Raw genomic sequence first — 21,044 nt, 5'->3', positions numbered from 1 at the left:
GTGGAAGAGGAGAAAGAGGAGGAGGAGGAAGCGGAGAAAGAGGAGGGAGGAGGTGGAGGTGTAGGAGGAAAAGGAGGGAGGAGGTGGAGGAGGAGGAAGCGGAAGAGGAGGGAGGAGGTGGAGGAGGAGAAAAAGGAGGGAGGAGGTGGAGGAGTAGGGGGAGGAGGAAGAGGAGAAAGAGGAGGGAGGAAGAGGAGAAAGAGGAGGGAGAAGGAGGAGGAGGAAAAGGAGAAAGAGGAGGGAGAAGAGGAGGGGGAGGAGGAGGAGGAGGAAGAGGAGAAAGAGGAGGGAGAAGAGGAAGGAGGAGGGGGAGGAGGAGGAGGAGGAAGAGGAGGAAGAGGAGGGAGGAGGAGGAGGAGGATGAGAAGGGAGAAGAGGAGGAGGAGGAGAAAGAAGATGAGGAGGAGGTGGTAGAAGAGGAGGACGAGGACACAAACACACTCTTGTATCTTTCAAATAAATGTCGTCACTCAGGTGAAAAACTCTCTCCGGTCCTCACAACGTAGTAAGAACAAGAACACACACACACACACACACACATGAAGCCTCGGTCTGATCCGACGTCAGGAGACGAGCAGCGTCAGATCACCTGACTCACCTGAACGTGACGTGAGTCGTCCTCACCGTCACCAACGTGCACTGAAACAGACGGAGGAGAAGATCCACTTCACTGGAGTCTGAGAAAAACCGGTTTTCCTTGAACGCAGCCTGAAGAGTCACGAGTTATTAAACCAGGAGACAAACTCATTCACAAAACCTGACGAAGCTTCAGACATGTGAACACAGCGACACCTGGTGGTCGATCAGAGTTACAGCAGCTTTTTACACATCACTAGTTGGGTTTCCATCCACCTTTTCTTATGCGCATTTTGTGAAAATGCGCATAAATACTTGAATGGAAACGCCAGAAATTCGAATAAAGGCAGTAAATGCGCATAAAAGTTTATACGCTTGGAGGGGGTGGATTTGTCAGCGTATCGAATAAAGGAAATGCGAGTTTTTGTGATGGAAACAGATTATGCGAATTGAGGCAGAGTTTGTGGGTGAAGCTGCTGGACTTCACCCAGCGACGCCCCGGTCTCCCAGCTCTCCTCTCTGCACCGCAACACAAACGCACTCCGTAACCCATAATCTTTTGTTTATGACGGTTAAGACTACACAAACACACGCCGTAACATCGTTATGTAACTTATTGATTTTTCACCGGCTTCGTATGTAAACAGATGCACATGGGCGAGAGGAGCATAACCAGAACAGCGGAAAAGCGAGCGGACTTGGCAGTTCCCGACTGTCTTTCTGTGTAAATATCTCATGTTACAACATGAAAACCTGCAGTTTATATTCAAGTGCGGCCTATATATGTATTTTCTTTTAAAATGTAGCTGGTGCGGATTATACAGGTGCGTCTATAGTCCGGAAAGTACGTGAATTGTCCATGATGTTGAGTGTCAGATGAGTGTCAACTGTTGGATACAGTCACGCTCTCTTATGAGTAATCTCACGGCGCACTCCTCCTAATCGCAAAACACTAATGAATGGAAACGGGCATAAATTCGCTTTGCTTTTTGCGCATTTTCACAAAATCCGCTTTTAAATTCGATACGACTTGGATGGAAACCCAGCTACTGACTTCACTGTGTCAATCTGGTCTAAGAGTTATTAGATCTAGATAATTAATGTTTAATGGTTATTAGTGTCGTTTACATGTGACGCTGTTAATGAGTTACAAACGCTGGGACGTGATTGGACAATAAAACATCATCAATATACAACTTCACTACAGTAAAGGAAGGAGAGAGAAGAGAGAAGAGAGGAAGAGAGAGGAGGAGGAGAGATGAGGGAGAGAGACTTAGAGGGGGAGGAGGAGGAAGACGAGGAGGTTGAGGAGAAGAGGAGAAGGAAGAGGAGGAAGAAGAGGAGGAGGAGAAAGAAGAGGAGAGAGGAGGAGGGGGTGGAGGAGGAGGAAGAGGAAGTAGAGAGGGAGGAAGAGGAGGAGGAGAAAGTGGAATAGGTGGAGGGGGAGGAAGAGGAGGAGACGGATGAGGAGGAAGAGAAGGAGGAGGTTGAGGTGGAAGAGGAGAAGAAGGAGGAGGAAGAGGAGGAGGAGGAATATGAAGAGGAGGAAGGAGGAGGAGGAGGTGCAGGAGGAAGAGCAGGTGTAGGGAGAGAGAGACTTAGAGGGGCAGGAGGAGGTTGAGGAGAAGAGGAGAAGGAAGAGGAGGAAGAAGAGGAGGAGGAGGAGGTGACGGAAGAGGAAGAGGAGGACGAGGAAGAAGAAGAGAGGGAGGAAGAGGAGGTGGAGGAGGAGGAAAAGGAGAAAGGAGGAAGAAGAGAGAGGAGGAGGGGGAGGAAGTGGAGGTAGAGAAGGAGGAAGAGGAGGTGGAGGAGGAGGAAAAGGAAGAGGAGGAGGTGAAGGAGGAAGAGGAGGAGAAGGAGGAGGAACAGGAGGAAGAGGAGGAAGAGGAGGAGGAACAGGAGAAGGAGGAGGAGGAGGAGGAGGAGTCCAAACGTGTAGAACTAAAAGCATGAATCTCTAAATCTCTCAGAGACAGAACAGAGTCTTTTATCTTGGATCGAAGCCTCAGACGATAAAAACTGGTTTTGACGACAGAGTTGATGTGTTGGTCCAGTTATAAATCTCTGTCCAGCTTCACTCCACCATGAGAAACTGTGGTTTAACATGAGGCAGAAGGAGGTCCAGGTCCTTGAGAGGGGCATCAGAAGGAGGTCCAGGTCCTTGAGAGGGGCATCAGAAGGAGGTCCAGGTCCTTGAGAGGGGCATCAGAAGGGGGTCCAGGTCCTTGAGAGGGGCATCAGGAGGGGGTCCAGGTCCTTGAGAGGGGGTCCAGGTCCTTGAGAGGGGCATCAGTAGGAGGTCCGGGTCCTTGAGAGGGGCATCAGGAGGAGGTCCGGGTCCTTGAGAGGGGCATCAGGAGGAGGTCCAGGTCCTTGAGAGGGGCATCAGAAGGAGGTCCAGGTCCTTGAGAGGGGCATCAGAAGGAGGTCCGGGTCCTTGAGAGGGGGTCCAGGTCCTTGAGAGGGGGTCCAGGTCCTTGAGAGTGGCATCAGAAGGAGGTCCGGGTCCTTGAGAGGGGCATCAGAAGGAGGTCCGGGTCCTTGAGAGGGGGTCCAGGTCCTTGAGAGGGGGTCCAGGTCCTTGAGAGGGGCATCAGAAGGAGGTCCGGGTCCTTGAGAGGGGCATCAGAAGGAGGTCCGGGTCCTTGAGAGGGGCATCAGGAGGGGGTCCGGGTCCTTGAGAGGGGCATCAGGAGGGGGTCCGGGTCCTTGAGAGGGGCATCAGAAGGAGGTCCGGGTCCTTGAGAGGGGCATCAGGAGGGGGTCCAGGTCCTTGAGAGGGGGTCCAGGTCCTTGAGAGGGGCATCAGGAGGAGGTCCGGGTCCTTGAGAGGGGCATCAGGAGGGGGTCCAGGTCCTTGAGAGGGGGTCCAGGTCCTTGAGAGGGGCATCAGGAGGAGGTCCGGGTCCTTGAGAGGGGCATCAGGAGGAGGTCCGGGTCCTTGAGAGGGGCATCAGGAGGAGGTCCAGGTCCTTGAGAGGGGCATCAGAAGGAGGTCCAGGTCCTTGAGAGGGGCATCAGAAGGAGGTCCGGGTCCTTGAGAGGGGGTCCAGGTCCTTGAGAGGGGCATCAGAAGGAGGTCCGGGTCCTTGAGAGGGGCATCAGGAGGGGGTCCGGGTCCTTGAGAGGGGCATCAGGAGGGGGTCCAGGTCCTTGAGAGGGGCATCGGAAGGAGGTCCGGGTCCTTGAGAGGGGCATCAGGAGGGGGTCCGGGTCCTTGAGAGGGGCATCAGAGGGAGGTCCAGGTCCTTGAGAGGGGCATCAGGAGGAGGTCCAGGTCCTTGAGAGGGGCATCAGAAGGAGGTCCAGGTCCTTGAGAGGGGCATCAGAAGGAGGTCCAGGTCCTTGAGAGGGGCATCAGAAGGAGGTCCGGGTCCTTGTCAAGGTCCTTGAGAGGGGCATCAGAAGGGGGTCCAGGTCCTTGAGAGGGGCATCAGAAGGAGGTCCGGGTCCTCGAGAGGGACATCAAAAGGAGGTCCGGGTCCTTGAGAGGGGCATCAGGAGGAGGTCCGGGTCCTTGAGAGGGGCATCTGAAGGGGGTCCGGGTCCTTGAGAGGGGCATCAGAAGGAGGTCCGGGTCCTTGAGAGGGGCATCAGAAGGAGGTCCGGGTCCTTGAGAGGGGCATCAGGAGGAGGTCCGGGTCCTTGAGAGGGGCATCAGGAGGGGGTCCGGGTCCTCGAGAGGGGCATCAGAGGGAGGTCCAGGTCCTTGAGAGGGGCATCAGGAGGAGGTCCAGGTCCTTGAGAGGGGCATCAGAAGGAGGTCCAGGTCCTTGAGAGGGGCATCAGAAGGAGGTCCAGGTCCTTGAGAGGGGCATCAGAAGGAGGTCCGGGTCCTTGTCAAGGTCCTTGAGAGGGGCATCAGAAGGGGGTCCAGGTCCTTGAGAGGGGCATCAGAAGGAGGTCCGGGTCCTCGAGAGGGACATCAAAAGGAGGTCCGGGTCCTTGAGAGGGGCATCAGGAGGAGGTCCGGGTCCTTGAGAGGGGCATCTGAAGGGGGTCCGGGTCCTTGAGAGGGGCATCAGAAGGAGGTCCGGGTCCTTGAGAGGGGCATCAGAAGGAGGTCCGGGTCCTTGAGAGGGGCATCAGGAGGAGGTCCGGGTCCTTGAGAGGGGCATCAGGAGGAGGTCCGGGTCCTTGAGAGGCAGAAGGAGGTCCGGGTCCTTGAGAGGGGCATCAGAGGGAGGTCCGGGTCCTTGAGAGGAGCATCAGAAGGAGGTCCAGGTCAATGAGAGGGGCATCAGAAGGAGGTCCATGTCCTTGAGAGGGGCATCAGGAGGAGGTCCATGTCCTTGAGAGGGGCATCAGGAGGAGGTCCGGGTCCTTGAGAGGGGCATCAGAAGGAGGTCCATGTCCTTGAGAGGGGCATCAGGAGGAGGTCCATGTCCTTGAGAGGGGCATCAGGAGGAGGTCCGGGTCCTTGAGAGGGGCATCAGAAGGAGGTCCATGTCCTTGAGAGGGGCATCAGGAGGAGGTCCGGGTCCTTGAGAGGGCCATCAGAAGGAGGTCCAGGTCCTTGAGAGGGGCATCAGGAGGGGGTCCGGGTCCTTGAGAGGGGCATCAGGAGGAGGTCCGGGTCCTTGAGAGGGGCATCAGAGGGAGGTCCGGGTCCTTGAGAGGGGCATCAGGAGGAGGTCCGGGTCCTTGAGAGGCAGAAGGAGGTCCGGGTCCTTGAGAGGGGCATCAGAGGGAGGTCCGGGTCCTTGAGAGGAGCATCAGAAGGAGGTCCAGGTCAATGAGAGGGGCATCAGAAGGAGGTCCATGTCCTTCAGAGGGGCATCAGGAGGAGGTCCATGTCCTTGAGAGGGGCATCAGGAGGAGGTCCGGGTCCTTGAGAGGGGCATCAGAAGGAGGTCCATGTCCTTGAGAGGGGCATCAGGAGGAGGTCCGGGTCCTTGAGAGGGGCATCAGAAGGAGGTCCAGGTCCTTGAGAGGGGCATCAGGAGGGGGTCCGGGTCCTTGAGAGGGGCATCAGGAGGAGGTCCGGGTCCTTGAGAGGGGCATCAGAGGGAGGTCCGGGTCCTTGAGAGGGGCATCAGGAGGAGGTCCGGGTCCTTGAGAGGCAGAAGGAGGTCCGGGTCCTTGAGAGGGGCATCAGAGGGAGGTCCGGGTCCTTGAGAGGGGCATCAGAAGGAGGTCCGGGTCCTTGTGAGGGGCATCAGGAGGAGGTCCGGGTCCTTGTGAGGGGCATCAGAAGGAGGTCCGGGTCCTTGTGAGGGGCATCAGAAGGAGGTCCGGGTCCTTGTGAGGGGCATCAGGAGGAGGTCCGGGTCCTTGAGAGGTTTGGTTACAATGTAACAGGCTGAGACGTCGAGCTTCAGGCAGAGTCCAGATCTTCTTCTTCTGCTGCTCCTCCAACTTCCTCCTCCTCCCACTCTTCATCCTCCTCCCTCCTCCTCCTCCACCCTACTCCTCCACCTCCTCCTCCCCCAACTTCCCCCAACTCCTCCCTCCTATTCCTCCTCCTCCTACTTCCTCCTCCTGCTCCTTGTGTGATTTCCTGTAAATGCAGAGAAGGAAGTGAAACTAATATGCCACCATGTTAGAGTGAACGGAGCAGAAGGAGAGAAACTGAAGTCTGAGACGGGTGAGTGTCAACACATTATTATTATTATGATTATTATTATTATTATTATTATTATTATTATTATTATTGTTGTTGTTGTAGTTGTTGTTGTTGTTGTTGTTGTTGTGTCAGAGTGTGAGAGTCAGTGTGTCTGTGTGGACTGTGGAGGGAAGAAGAGTCAGACGTAGTCCGTACATACGTCAGCACATTGTCTCAGATTCACCTCCACACAACTTCTTCAAACTCAGAACAAACATCAAAGGTCAAAGGTCACGGTGACTGGATGAACATGGATTTAATGTCAAAGTACTATGAGTGGTGGAGGTCAACGACTGGATCAGACAAGAAAGTGATTATAGTTTGTCCTCGGTAGATTTGGGTGTGTCTTGATTCTGTGTGTGTGTGTGTGTGTGTGTGTGTGTGTGTGTGTGTGTGTGTGTGTGTGTGTGTGTGTGTTACTGGTTTCCCTCTCAGACTGACTGAAGTCCTGAAGATGAGTGTTAATGTGGAGGAACAGGAGGACAGATCAAAGTCTCTGGAGAGTGACCGGTCCAAACATGAACCTCCAGACTCACAGTAAGAGACCAGATAAAAACCTGAAGTGTGTGTGACGTCACAGAAGAGGAAATGTGTGTGTGTCCATTGATCAATGTGATGTGAATAAAGGTGTGTGTGAGTGTCCAGTGAATAAAAACATGTTTGTGTTTGCAGAGGTCAGAACTACAGACTGAGAGCAGAGTCTCCAGGATCCACCTGTCTGTCCATGAGGAGTGACCGGTCCATGGGACATCGTCCAGTATTCAGTCCTGAACCTGGACCTCCGGAGTCAGAGTAAGAAACCAGATACAGACCTGTGTGCAGGACTGGGAGAGTTACTTTAAAAATGTAAGCAGTAACTTACTTTAAGTATCACACAATTAAAGTAATCAACCAGATTACTTTTAGTTACTTTTGGATTACTTTAATACAAAATATGCAAATTAAGAATATCACACAACCAACACACATCAATCCACTTCGATTAGATCACTCAAGATAGGAAGTCAAACTCACTGAGTATCTGGTAAATTTCAAAATAAAACACAATGGACAAACTCCCGTGACAAACAACCATGAGTCATCGGTCAGTCAGAGTCCTGAAACTGACAGGACGTCACAAAGGAAATAAAAGATAATAGTGGAGGAGGACAACTGCAACATTTTTTTAAAAAGTAATCCTGACAAGAAGTAATCCCCATTTTAACAAATATTCCAGCAATCTGATGACATGTGTTTATCTGTACTGTAACAGTTTCCTTTTTTTCCCTCTTATGCCATGACATCCATTACTCCCCAAGCCTGCCTGTGTTGTGTGTCCTCTGCGAGTGTGTGTGTATGTGTGTGTCAGTGTCAGTGTGTGATCCTGTGTAGAGCTGATGTGAGACAGATGTTCAGCAGCTGGACACTGGACACAGTTACTGACTGACTGACTCTACACTGTTGTCTATGATGCTGCTGTGTTGCTTCCATCCCTCACTACAGTGTGTGGTGCTGGATGCTGACGTCACTGGAGACTTCCCACAATGCATCTGTGATCACAGAACTGATCAGTGATCAATGTGATGTGAATAAAAACATGTTTGTGTTTGCAGAGGTCAGAACCACAGACTGAGAGCAGAGTCTCCAGGATCCATCTGTCTGTCCATGAAGAGTGACCGGTCCATGGGAAAACCTATTTACTTTAGACCTGGACCTGGACCTTTAGAGTCACAGTAAGAGACCTAATAAAACCCAGAACCTGAGTGTATGTGTGTGTTCTTGTACTTACTACGTTGTGAGGACCATCAAGAGTTTTTAACCAACAGAGTGAGGAAATTTTTGGGAAGTGAGGACATTTTGGCTGGTCCTCACTTTTTCCAAGGGCTGTTTGAGGGTTAAGACTTTGGGTTATAATTACGTTTAAATTAGGTTAAGAGTAATGGTTAAGGTTAGGGTAAGGAGCTAGGGAACACATTATGTCAATGAGTGTCCTCACAAAGATAGCATTACAAGCATATGTGTGTGACGTTACCGAACAGGAAATTACTTCCTGTTTTGTCTGTTTTTCTACTGTAAACTGAGCTGAAGATGATTCGGTCATTAGACTCATGTGAAGGAAACAGAGAGAAACCAGGAACCAGATCCATCAGACTCTGAAGGTTCACAACAAACCTCAGAGACAGAAACATGCACACACACTCTGTCCATCAGACTGATGAAGCACAGCGTCCTCATGTTCCTGTGTCATCAGCCTCAGTCAGTGTGAACGTTGCTGCACCAACACTTTAATGATCCACACGTCTGAGCCTTTAAACTGAAGTCACAGTAGAGATTAAAGCAGCTGATACACACAGACTTTTATTTTGAAAAGTCAGGAACCAGACAGGAGTGATCAGTCTTTCCTGTTTCCTGTCTGTGACTGTCTGAGCTTCTCCACAACATGTAGTGAAGCTCAGGTGGAGCTGCTGAAGCTTCTGTTGTCAGCTTCAGTCTCCTCACACTGGATCAGAGCTCCAACACAGGTTGATTAGAGCCACACAGCAGCGTCTGGATGAGGAGCTCATTAGTTAAAGAGCTGATAGGACTCAGTCCAGAACCAACATCAAACACATGATCAGTGTCTGAAAGAGGAAAACACCACCAACAGCTTCTCAATCATTTCACACATTTGGAGTAAAAACCAGACGAGACGACGCAGAATTGAAGAGACTCAAACTAACAGGGAGTTTGGTTTAGAGTCCAGATTTAAGGTCAACACTGCAAAAACTCAAAATATTACCAAGAATATTTGTCTTATTTCTAGTCAAAATGTAATTTCTAGTCAAAACAAATCAAATCATACTTAAAATAAGACTCATTAAACATGAGAAAGTAGCTTGTTTTTAAGACACTTTTTACTTTTTTCAAGGATATTTTCAATTGAAATATTTTTAAGTAGTAAAATCTAATAGTGGAGAAAGTTTTTCTTTCTTATTACACTAAAAACCAGCTTTGACTGGCAGATTGTTCTACTTATTTCACATGAAGATTTGTTTGAAACAAGTGAAAATGATCTAAAAACAAGTTAATTTTTAGGTGATGAGTCTTATTTTAAGTTGAAAGAGATTAGTTTAGACTACAAATGAGACATTTTGAAAAGAAATGAGACAAATATTCTTGGAAAGTTTTTGAGTTTTTGCAGTGAACAGATAAACAGAGACAGAAACCAGACCAGTTCAGGACCAGGTCTTCATTCAGCTCGTATCTCTACACTCGTCTTCCTCTACTTTCTCTCTCTCTGCTCCTCTGGTTACTGAAGCCCCGCCCCCTTGAGGAGGTTAACCAATCAGAGCTCAGATGTGGAGCTGTGACATGTTGTTGATCCAGAAATGTCTTGACAGGAGGAAGAGGAGTGGTGTCTCTGTGGACCAGCAGCTGTCCTGCTGTGGTCTCTGTCAGGACGTCCTGAAGGATCCAGTCTCCACCAGCTGTGGACACTGGTTCTGCAGACAGTGCTTCACCTCAGACTGGGACCAGTCTGGTTCTTCAGGACCCCCCTCCTGTCCCCAGTGTGGACAAAGACCCAGAACCAGAGGTGGGTTGCAGACAGCCAATCAGAGCAGCTGTGTGCAAAGTGAGACTGAACATCTGTCTGCTGATGTGGTCATTTGTGAAACCACGACCTGTTGTTTTCTCCAGAGTCATTGTTCCATCACACAGCACTGACATTTAAGATGATGATTCAAACCTTCTCTTTGTTGTCTGTAGTTTTTCTGTAGCCGATGAAAATAATCTGATCAGATTGTCAGACTCTCTGTCTTCAGTCTGACTCTGTCTCTTCTCTCTCAGCAGATCGTGGTCTGCAGGAGGTTTTAGATCAACATAAGATCAGTCTGAGGAGCAGATGTGAACGAGTGACTGAAGGAACTGAGGGAACAGGAAGTGGAACCCTCCTCAACAGGATCTACACTGAGCTCTACATCACAGAGGGACAGAGTGAAGAGGTTAATACCCAACATGAGGTGAGACAGCTGGAGACAACGTCCAAGAAGAAGACCCTCCATGACACTCCAATCAAGTGCAATGACATCTTTAAAGACTTACCTGTCCAACAGAGAGAGGACGTCTCTAAGGTCTCACCTGTCCAACAGAGAGAGGATGTCTCTAAGGTCTCACCTGTCCAACAGAGAGAGGATGTCTCTAAGGTCTCACCTGTCCAACAGAGAGAGGACGTCTCCACAGTTTCACCTGTCCATCAGAGAGATGACGTCTCTACGGTCTCACCTGTCCAACAGAGAGAGGACGTCTCTACGGTCTCACCTGTCCAACAGAGAGAGGACGTCTCTACGGTCTCACCTGTCCAACAGAGACCCATCAGAGTGGTTCTGACCAACGGTGTCGCTGGCGTTGGAAAAACCTTCTCGGTGCAGAAGTTCACTCTGGACTGGGCCGAGGGCTTGGAGAACCAAGATGTCAGTCTGCTGGTTCTGCTTTCGTTCAGGGAGCTGAACCTGATCAGAGATCAGCGGTTGAGTCTTCTCAGGCTGCTCCATGTTTTCCATCCAACATTACAGAAGGTCACAGCAGAGCAGCTGGCTGTCTGTAAACTTCTCTTCATCTTTGACGGCCTGGATGAAAGCCGACTATCACTGGACTTCAACAACAGGGAGGTTGTGCCTGATGTCACACAGACGTCATCAGTCAACGTGCTGCTGACAAACCTCATCCAGGGGAATCTGCTTCCCTCGGCTCTGGTCTGGATCACCTCCAGACCTGCAGCCGCCAATCAGATCCCTCCTACATGTGTTGACAGGGTAACAGAGGTCCGAGGCTTCACTGACGCCCAGATGGAGGAGTACTTCAGGAGGAGGTCCAGTGATGAAGATCTGTCCAGAAGAATCATCTCACACATCAAGACGTCCAGGACCCTCCACATCATGTGTCAAGTCCCAGTCTTCTGCTGGATCAGTGCTACAGTTCTGGAGCACATGTTGACCACAGACCAGAGAGGAGAGCTGCCCAAGACCACGACTGACCTGTTCTCACACTTCCTGCTGGTCCAGACAAAGAGGAAGAAGAACAAGTACGGTGAAGGACATAAGACGAGTCCACAGGAGCTGACGGAGGCCGACAGGGAAGTTCTTCTGAAGCTGGGGAGGCTGGCGTTTGAACAGCTGGAGGAAGGAAACATCATGTTCTACCAAGAAGACCTGGAGCAGTGTGGTCTGGATGTCACAGAGGCCTTGGTGAACTCAGGACTCTGTACTGAGATCTTCAAAAGAGAGAGTGTGATCTTCCAGAAAACAGTCTACTGCTTTGTTCATCTGAGTGTTCAGGAGTTTCTGGCTGCAGTCTACATGTTCCACTGTTTCACCAACAGGAACACACAGGTCCTCAAGAAGTTCCTGAGAGAACAAGTCAGGGAACATTATTTCAGTGACTTCTCCTTAGCAGAAAAAGACGGTGGCGGCAGTGGCAGTGGCAGCAAAGAAGAAAAAGAAGAAAACTACAAACAGAGAGAGAAACCAAAACAGAAGTCTTTGTTTAAGAAGGTTCAGAATTTTTTTGGATTCAATGCAAGCAGTCCTCCACAGATCAAAAACAGTCCTCCACAGATCAATAAAAGTCTTCCACAGATCAATAACAGTCCTCTAACCTTGGATGTCTTCCTGCAGGGAGCCATGCAGAAATCCCTCAGCAGTAGAAACGGTCACCTGGACCTGTTTGTTCGCTTCCTTCATGGCCTCTCTCTGGAGTCCAACCAGAGGCTGTTAGGAGGTCTGCTTGGTCAGACAGACAACAGTCCAGAAACCATCCAGAGAGCCATCAACAACCTGAAGGAGATGAAGAGTGATGAAATCTCTCCTGACAGAAGCATCAACATCTTCCACTGTCTGACGGAGATGAAGGACCAGTCGGTTCATCAGCAGATCCAACAGTTCCTCAAGTCAGAGAACAGATCAGAGAAACTCTCTGAGATCCAGTGTTCAGCTCTGGCCTACATGCTGCAGATGTCAGAGCAGGTTCTGGATGAGTTGGACCTGAAGAAGTACAACACATCAGAGGAGGGACGACGGAGACTGATCCCAGCTGTGAGGAACTGCAGGAAGGCTCGGTGAGTCCAGACATGATCAATATAATTATTGATCAGTAGTTCACATAAACAGAGTTTTTCTTTTTTTCTCATTATTTTTGACTAAGTTTGACTTTGAAAACATTATGTCAGGGATAATAGAGAGTGAGCAGGCTTTGCTTCAGGGTCCCGTCCATCCTGTGAGAGTGATGAGGATAATTTTTTCCTGTCAAACTCAGTCAGAGAAGATGAGCTGAAGCTCAGATGTTCATCACATCATCACGTCCTGTCATCAGATGCATCAACTGTGTTTTTACTGCAGCTTTCATCTGATTTGATTCTGACACATTTGATATTTTCTCTCTTCACAGACTTGTTCAATGTAAACTCTCAGAGAGTCACTGTGAAGTCGTGGCCTCAGCTCTGAAGTCCAACCCCTCCCACCTGACAGAACTGAACCTGAGTGGAAACAACCTGAGTGGTTCATCAGTGGAGGTTCTGTGTGCTGGACTAGAGAGTCCAAACTGTAGACTGGAGACTCTGAGGTGAGTTCACTGACTGGACCTGTTGGACTTTTGTCTGTGTTCAGTTCAAATGTGTGAAGTTCAGTTTGAAGCAGCGACTGATTGTGACTCCATGTTACTGCAGCTGGTAGAAGGTGAAGGGTCAGCGGTCACTCAGAGGTCAGTGTGGTGGTGATGATGATGATGATGATGATGATGATGATGATGATGATGATGATGATGATGATGATGATGATGATGATGATGATGATGATGATGATGATCCAGCTCTCAGCGTGTATATCTCTGTTGCTGCCGAATTTGTGTAACGGCCCCCTGCCATCTTGGACAGTTACGAATACAGGCTACAAAATAACAAGCTATTAATTAACTATGCACTAAATGTAACTAGTGTTGTACCGATACCAATACTAGTATCGGTATGGGGCCCCGATACAGCACTAAAATGCTGGCCTCGGTATCGGCGAGTACTAACAAATGATGCACCGATGCCACTTACAGATACTAGTAGCCTATGGAACTTTGAACGCAGCGCCTTGTGTCTTCTCCCTCGCCCGACACTCACTGCTGTGTAATCACACATGTTCAGTGCATGTCAAGCCAAGTAGGGATGTAAACAATTAAATTAATTGCAGTTAATTGATCCTTTTCTAGGAGTGTCTACAGTGTTGTTGTCTCTTTTCACCTCCTCTCTCCCTTGTGCGCTCAGTGCGCTGCACACATATTTAACGATCCCGCTAGGTCAGTGGTTCCCAAAGTGTGGTACGCGTACCCCTAGGGGTACATGAGCACATTGCAGGGGGTATGTAGAAACACTAATTTATTACTAAAATGATAAGTAGATATTCCGAGTCACTTCATAAGCCCATTACTGAAATGGTACGTGCGCCACAACTAGTTCCCCCCAGAACAACCTGTAGCACAGCTTTGTATAGTTGTCAAAAGTATCGATGCAAAACGGCGCATCTGGATACATGATAAAGTATCGATATTAACAGCGCGCCCCCACAGCGCCCGATGCGCGCACTCGACAGGCAGAGCAGAGCGGGCAGCGTCCAGATCGTTTGGACCTGAGTGAGTAGTTACACAAAACGGCGATATTAACGGCAACACTCCTCTCTCGTCTCCTCTCTTTTTCTCCACTGTCTGCCTGCACGTGTGTGTGTTGTGAGAGAGGGGGGAGCGGAGCCCCGCCCGTCAGAGGAGATGCATTGTAATGAAACAATAGCAACACGCTGGAATTGCACAACTCTTAGTTAGCTTTTCATTGCTTTTCATTTAATTAAAAAATGTAATCCTTTTGATTATAATAAAAATAAAATAATGGAGCAATAATAAGCTGAGAGGCACTGCTGCTGTAGTGTATATGATGTCATATTCAATATTTTCCTGGGTTAGGTTTTAGTTTATGACAATCCTACAACTCTGTGAAGACACATTTGACCACAACAAACACCACAACAGCCAGAAACAACTAAAATGCAGGAGAATATGTGTAAAATGTCTTTGTGCTCCCACTGGAGATAAGATCTGCCCAGTCGGCAGGCTGTTTCAAGGGTCAACTGAAGACATTTTTGTTTAAAAAGGCTTTTGGGTGTTAGATGCTGTAGGATGTGACTCACCTTTCATTTAACATTGTTTTTGCCTCGACCCCCTCGGGTCGATCAAGTGCCACCTGATGTTTTCCTATGTTGTTATCTGTGCTGTTACTATGTAATATGCACAATAATTTCTATATTTTATTGCCTACTGTTATGTACTGTATGATGGTTTTATCTATGTGAAGTACTCTGTGTATTCGTACTGAGAAGGGTGCTATACAAATAAAGTACTTACTTACTTACTTGTACAAATTGAAGAGAGAAATTGAAATGATTTTCGTTTCTTAATCAGTTGTGTTACGTTCTATATGACCACTTTTGGAGAATCATCAACACGTATGAGGGAGGGGGTACTTGTGGTATGGCAAAGCGGCTCAGGGGGTACGCAAGACAAAAAAGTTTGGGAACCACTGCGCTAGGTTATGTCAGCTCCGGTTGCTACCAGAGCTTAATTTCAAAAAATAAATAAATAAAAAAAGGCACTCGTCGCAGTGCAGCTGGGAGCAGCGGAGTTTCTTCTGCTGCAGCTGAACAGCTGACATGTGGTCCAGACGTAGCTACAGACCTGTAACTGTCACACGTTGTGACGGGCCGAGGTCATGCCCATTCACGTGACCGCCAGGTCATGCCCCGCTCACGGGATCGGCAGGTTAAAAGAGATGTCATAACTGTCATTGCGGCGCCGTCAGCAGAAGCAGCAGCAGCAGCAGCAGTAGTCGAAGAAGCAGTGTGTGTCCCGGAGAAGAAGTGAGCGCGATTTGAGCCGCCAAAGCAGCCTAGTGCAGGAGGAAAAGTAAAAGAGTGGTAGTTAATCCCGTTCGTTTGCCTCGTTCTGCCGCTTCCGTTCCTGTGACGATCCGTGATCTCCTCTCGTTTGGTCCTGCTGGAGCTGGGCCGGAAATGACTGTTGACTGACTGACTGACTGACTGACTGACTGGTGCGCGTTGACAACTCCCCCCTCTGGCGTGCGTGAGTAATTACCGATCGACTTTGTTGGATTACTTTTGTTTTGGCTTTTTCCTTTTTTTATGACAGCCATGGGTTTTTCCTGATATTTTCAGTTTTTGCTGAAGATCGGATTTTTTGTTGATTGAACTGAGACAAACAGTCATTAAGAGAACTCTGTTTATTGTTTATGGACCATTTAAATAATTTTTTTGGAAAAGAAAACAAAAGAAGCTTTGGTTGTGCCCTGTTTTTTCTTGTTCTTGTGCTGGGTACAGTGTTTAAAGATGTTTTAAATGGAGGTTACATGCTTATCCGAAATTATTGGGTATTGATTAAGTGTGTATCCTTTGTGGGGGTTAGAATTCAAGTGTGACACAGACTTATTGTCAGGACTCAGACGCCTGACTGGCACCCCAGCATTAACTAAAAATAAATGTTGTACTAAAAAAACCGTCACAACGTGTATCTCATCTCATCTCATTATTATAGGACTTAAACCTCAGAGCTCTCTGTCTTCAGACTGTCTGGACCTGTCCCTGAACATCACACAGGGGCAACATGGAGCTATCTATTGTGTTGGTCAAGAATAAGTTCAACTTAAAGTCAGAGGAAAAATGTTTAGGGTGTTTTTACTGTTCCTAAATGTAAAAATCGGTCACATTGGACCCTCAACATTATTTAAAGGTTAAATAATGTGTTACTTAAATATTTTTTACCAGTTAGGCAATAAAAAAGTGGATTATAGTAGTATAATAATAATAATAGTATCAGAAGAAGAAAATCTCATATATATATATATATATATATATATATATATTTTTTTTTTTTTCAAACGGACCAACAGGTATTGATCAGATATTGATTGTATATTGACAGACTGATCTGAGGTCAGCAGCAGCTGATGAATCTGTGCTGACATGTGGATGATGTGTGTAGAAGGCCACATGATGATGATCCACAACAACACAAGGACAAAGTCCCTCAACTCATTTACACACTGATCATTGATCAGGACACATCTGATCAATCATCAATCATTTCATCTTCTTCTTTTATTCTTTATTCAGATTGTGGAGCTGCAGTTTGTCAGAGATCAGCTGTTCTTCTCTGGTCTCAGCTCTGAAGTCCAACCCCTCCCACCTGAGACTTCTGGACCTGAGCTACAACGTGCTGCAGGATTCAGGAGTGAAGGATCTGAGTGGTTTTCTGGAGAGTCCAGACTATAGACTGGAGACTCTGAGGTCAGACTCTGTTTTATTTCTGTGCTCAGATGAATGTGATGTGAAAGTTGTGTTGATACTGAGCTGCAGACACGAGGCTGATATTCTACTGATCCACACTGAGGCTGTAGGACAGGGTAGGCAGGCGCTCACAGACCAAGACCAGGGCTGTGGGGGGGTCGGCACTTCAGACAGCTCATCACACAACAACCTCACAACAAACAGATTTATGCACAATGGTTTACACAGATCCAAAGTCTTAAACATGTGCAACACCTTTTCCCCACAATCCATGCCGTCCTGACATCAGCTGTTATTAACACACAACTCAGATCAATAACAGGATCACATATTGGAGCACCGATCACATCACACAACAAACCTTTAACAACATCCACACTCAGACCTGAGCAACAAGTATGTTAACTGTAGCTACACAACAAGCTGTTATTACAAGGTTTACAACAGAGAAGACACACAACCTGGGCTGTGTGTGTGTGTGTGTGTGTGTGTGTGTGTGTGTGTGTGTGTGTGTGTGTGTGTGTGTGTGTGTGTGTGTGTGTGTGTCTCAGAGAGAGAGTAGGTTAAAACTTGCTAACTGTTAGCCACCGTAGCTCAGGCGTTGGTCTCCCGTCAGATAAAAGCTGCTGTTGTTCTTCAGATGAAGCTCATTAAGGTGTTCACCTCTCCAGTGGAGCATCACTGCAGTTGAATTAGCTGCTAAACTGCTGGAGGCTAAAAAGTCAGGGGACACGTCTGTGTGTTGACCATTCACCAAGGCAACGTGAACAGAAGTGCAGCTCAGACATGGAGCAGTTAAGTGAAGAGGCAGCGTAGCGTTGTGCCTTTTCACCTCCATGTGAACTCTTTGTGGGAACTTACTGCACATGTGCAAACAGCCACATACACACCGTACTGACAGAAGAGGCAGAGCAGCTCTGGGCCTTTGCTCTGTAATACTACACATGGCTGAGTGGTTTGTGCAGCTGCTGCCTGGACAGAAGCTAGCTCTGTTTACTGGCTTTTATTAGACCATGAAAATCACCACATTCTGACACATTGAACTTGTAGTAAAGTTATCTGAAAGTCAAAAAGAATCCAACTTTAGATGAAGTGAATAAATCAAAGCCCTGACTGCACGTCACTGGTTTTTAGTCCAGTCTCTGTTTCTCTTCATGTTTCACCTCCACTACAGAAACACATGTGATGTATCAGACAATAACTGATCTATAATCAATAGCTGCTGGCTCCACCTCTTTCCTGAGGCTCTGTGATGTTTATAGTGAAACATTCAAAGACAACATCCCATAATAAGCATTTTTTCTGTCTCTGAGCTTCATTCAACATGTGTTTCTACACGCTAGTTGTCATGGTAACAGAGTTCAGCCTCACATGTTTTTTGTCTTGAGCATGGTCAGTAAATCTCTGATCAATGTGGCTGCACAACATGAGTTTGTCTGGATGGAGCCACAGGTGGAGCTGACAGGTGAAGAGGCGGAGTCACTGCGTCTGTGTTGAAGCAGCAGCAGCTTCTCATGAATATTAATGAGCTGTTTTCTCTCTATGTGACTGTTTAACCTGCTTCCTGTTGCTTCAGCTGTTGGACTTTGATTTTCTAAACTTGTTCTTTCTGAAGCTTCTTCAGCTCTGAACAGATGATGAGACACTGAACGCTGTCAACAAGGAGCTTTGTCCTCAACTCACTGCTTTTATTCTTTATTCAGATTGGAGAGCTGCAGATTGTCAGAGATCAGCTGTTCTTCTCTGGTCTCAGCTCTGAAGTCCAACCCCTCCCACCTGAGAGAACTGGACCTGAACGCCAACAACCTTCATGATTCAGGAGTGAAGCATCTGAGTGGTTTTCTGGAGAGTCCAGACTGTAGACTGGAGACTCTGAGGTCAGTTCACTGACTGTTACTGTTGTAGATCTTAGATCTTTGATCCACAACTGAACCTGATTGATCTTCACTCAGAACTTGAATCATTGACTTTGATGTCATGAATGAAGGACGTTTGAAATAGTTGTTGTCTCATGTTTCCACTTGTTCTTCTCTCACACTGACAATGACTCTTCACTTTCAGCTCATTTCACTCAGTCTGATCAATAATCAATGATCTGTGTGTGTGTGTGTGTGACAGAGAGAGAGAGAGAGAGAGAGAGAGAGAGAGAGAGAGAGAGAGAGAGAGAGAGAGAGAGAGAGAGAGAGAGAGAGAGAGAGAGAGAGAGAGAGAGAGAGAGAGAGAGAGAGATCTTCATTTCATCTTCTTCTTTTATTCTTTATTCAGATTGAGGAACTGCAATTTGTCAGACATCAGCTGTTCTTCTCTGGTCTCAGTTCTGAAGTCCAACCCCTCCCACCTGAGACACCTGGACCTGAGAGGAAACAACCACCTGAGCTCTTCATCTTGGCAGCAGCTTCATGATCTTGTTGAGAGTCCAGACTTTCGACTGGAGACTCTGTTGTGAGTCTGATCTGTATCTGTTTCCACAGCTGATGAGACTGTGGGAGTGAAATAAAGTGTAAAGTGCAGCAGGTGAACCTGTCAGGATGTGACATCACACATGACATCATCTATGACATCACAGACTCAGAAAACGCTGCAGCAGCTTCAATGTGTCAATCATCAGTGATCCAGTCACAGGTAAAGGTGTTGAGTCAAACAGGAACAATGAGCTTCACCTGTCACTCAAGTACAGGAAGTACTTTTACTCCAGTGACTCCAAACTAATTACTTTTACTGTGATACTGTGATTATAGAAACTTTTACTCTGCTCCTATATTATAGTATTCACTGTGATACCTTGTAAGAAGTACTTTTACTGAGATGCTGTATCTACAGAAACTACTCTCATTGTTCTACTGTAAATACATGAGTTATTTTTACTGTGTTACTGTAAGTACAGGGAGTACTTTTACTTTGGTACTGTAAATAAATGATACCTTATATAAAGTACTTTAACTCTGATACTGTATCTACAGGAAATACCTTTATTTTTATATTACTACATATGGCTCATTAAGTAGTTTTACTGTGTTACAGTAACTACAGTGAAGAACTGTTTACTTTGGTACTATTAATACAGTAAGTGTTTATAATATTGTAACTACAGGAAGTACTTTTACTGTGGTACTTTAAGTACTGTGAAGTAAAAAATATCACTAACTTTTCTCTCCAAAAGAAAGAAAAACAAACATCTCTTGTCAAAACTTCATTGACACAAACTCTAAACTGAAAAAGCAAATCTCATATTGTCTCTGCACAAAGACAACAAAGAGCTTTTTAACTGTGAAAACAGTTCAACCTGTTCAAGAGTTGTGTTTGGGCAACACGGCCACACAACAGGAGAAACACTGAAATAGTTTATTCTTGTCCACATCAGAGTGAAGTTATTAACTTTACTGATTATCCATCTGATTATCTGTCCTGCTGCGAGCGCTCAGCTTCTTTCAGTGGCCTCCATAGACTGTAGAGAGAAGTAAAACATCCCATAATGAGCTCCTGACGCTGGGCTCAACAGGTGAGGAGCGAATTCCCTCAGCTGAACGTCTGTAGGAGGAGACGCTCAGAGAGAAAGTCAGGAGGAGGTGGAGGAGGAGGAGGAGGAGGAGGAGGAGTTGGAGAAGGAGGAGGAACTAGAGGAGGAAGAGGTGGGAGGAGGAAGAGGAGAAGGGGGAAGAGGAGGTGGAGGAGGAGAAGGAAGAGAAGGACAAAAAGGAGGAGGTGGAAGTGGAGGAGGAAGAGGAGGAGGAGGAAGAGGAGAAAGAGGAGGGAGGAGGGGGAGGAGGGAGGAGTTGGAGAAGGAGGAGGAACTGGAGGAGGAGGAGGTGGGAGGAGGAAGAGGAGAAGGGGGAAGAGGAGGAGGAGGAAGAGAAGGACAAAGAGGAGGAGGTGGAAGTGGAGGAGGAAGAGGAGGAGGAGGAAGAGGAGAAAGAGGAGGGAGGAGTTGGAGAAGGAGGAGGAACTGGAGGAGGAGGAGGGGGAGAAGGAAGAGGAGGAGGAAGCGGAGGAGGAGGGAGAAGAGGAGGGAAGAGGTGGAGGAGGAGGAGGTGGAGAAGGAGGTGGAAGAGGAGAAAGAGGAGGAGGAGGAAGCGGAGAAAGAGGAGGGAGGAAGTGGAGGTGGAGGAGGAAGAGGAGGGAGGAGGTGGAGGAGTAGGAGGAAGAGGAGGGAGGAGGTGGAGGAGAAAGAAGATGAGGAGGAGGAAGAAAAGGAGGGAGGAGGTGGAGAAGGAGGAGGAGGGGGGAGAAGAGGAGGGAGGAGGTGGAGGAGGAGGAGAAAGAGGAGGGAGAAGGGGAGGGGGAGAAGGAGGAGGAGGAAGAGGAGAAAGGAGGGGGAAGAGGAGGGGGTGAAGGAGGAGGAGGAAAAGGAGAAAGAGGAGGGAGAAGAGGACGGAGGAGGTGGAGGAGGAGGAGGGAGGAGGAGGGAGAAGAGGAGGGAGGAGGGGGAGAAGGAGGAGGAGGAAGAGGAGAAAGAGGAGGGAGGAGGTGGAGGGGGAGAAGGAGGAGGAGGAAGCGGAGGAGGAGGAAGAGGAGTGATG

General features: G+C 48.0%; 1 protein-coding gene across 1 annotated transcript; it reads left to right on the top strand.

Annotated features, from left to right (window-relative positions):
- The first annotated feature begins 6,699 nt into the window (after positions 1-6,699).
- Positions 6,700-19,187, top strand: LOC146986533 (protein NLRC3-like). The gene is made up of 4 exons (XM_085780501.1): positions 6,700-6,718; positions 9,941-12,254; positions 12,584-12,757; positions 18,793-19,187. Exons 1-4 carry the CDS (start codon positions 6,700-6,702, stop codon positions 18,971-18,973), a joined length of 2,688 nt encoding a protein of 895 aa, XP_085636627.1. The 3' UTR covers positions 18,974-19,187.
- Positions 19,188-21,044: the final 1,857 nt, after the last annotated feature.

Source organism: Trachurus japonicus, chromosome 6, assembly GCF_045865225.1.
Source record: "Trachurus japonicus isolate A0001 chromosome 6, Traja_1.0".
In the NCBI taxonomy this organism is placed as follows: Eukaryota; Metazoa; Chordata; class Actinopteri; order Carangiformes; family Carangidae; genus Trachurus; species Trachurus japonicus.
This window is presented reverse-complemented; position numbering and strand designations above follow the sequence as displayed.

Bases quoted from the DNA above. Each gene is read 5' to 3' on its own strand.
- LOC146986533 (XM_085780501.1), top strand. The intron at 12,255-12,583 runs GTGAGTCCAGAC...CTCTCTTCACAG, and splicing joins AGGAACTGCAGGAAGGCTCG to ACTTGTTCAATGTAAACTCT. The intron at 12,758-18,792 runs GTGAGTTCACTG...TTCTTTATTCAG, and splicing joins TGTAGACTGGAGACTCTGAG to ATTGAGGAACTGCAATTTGT.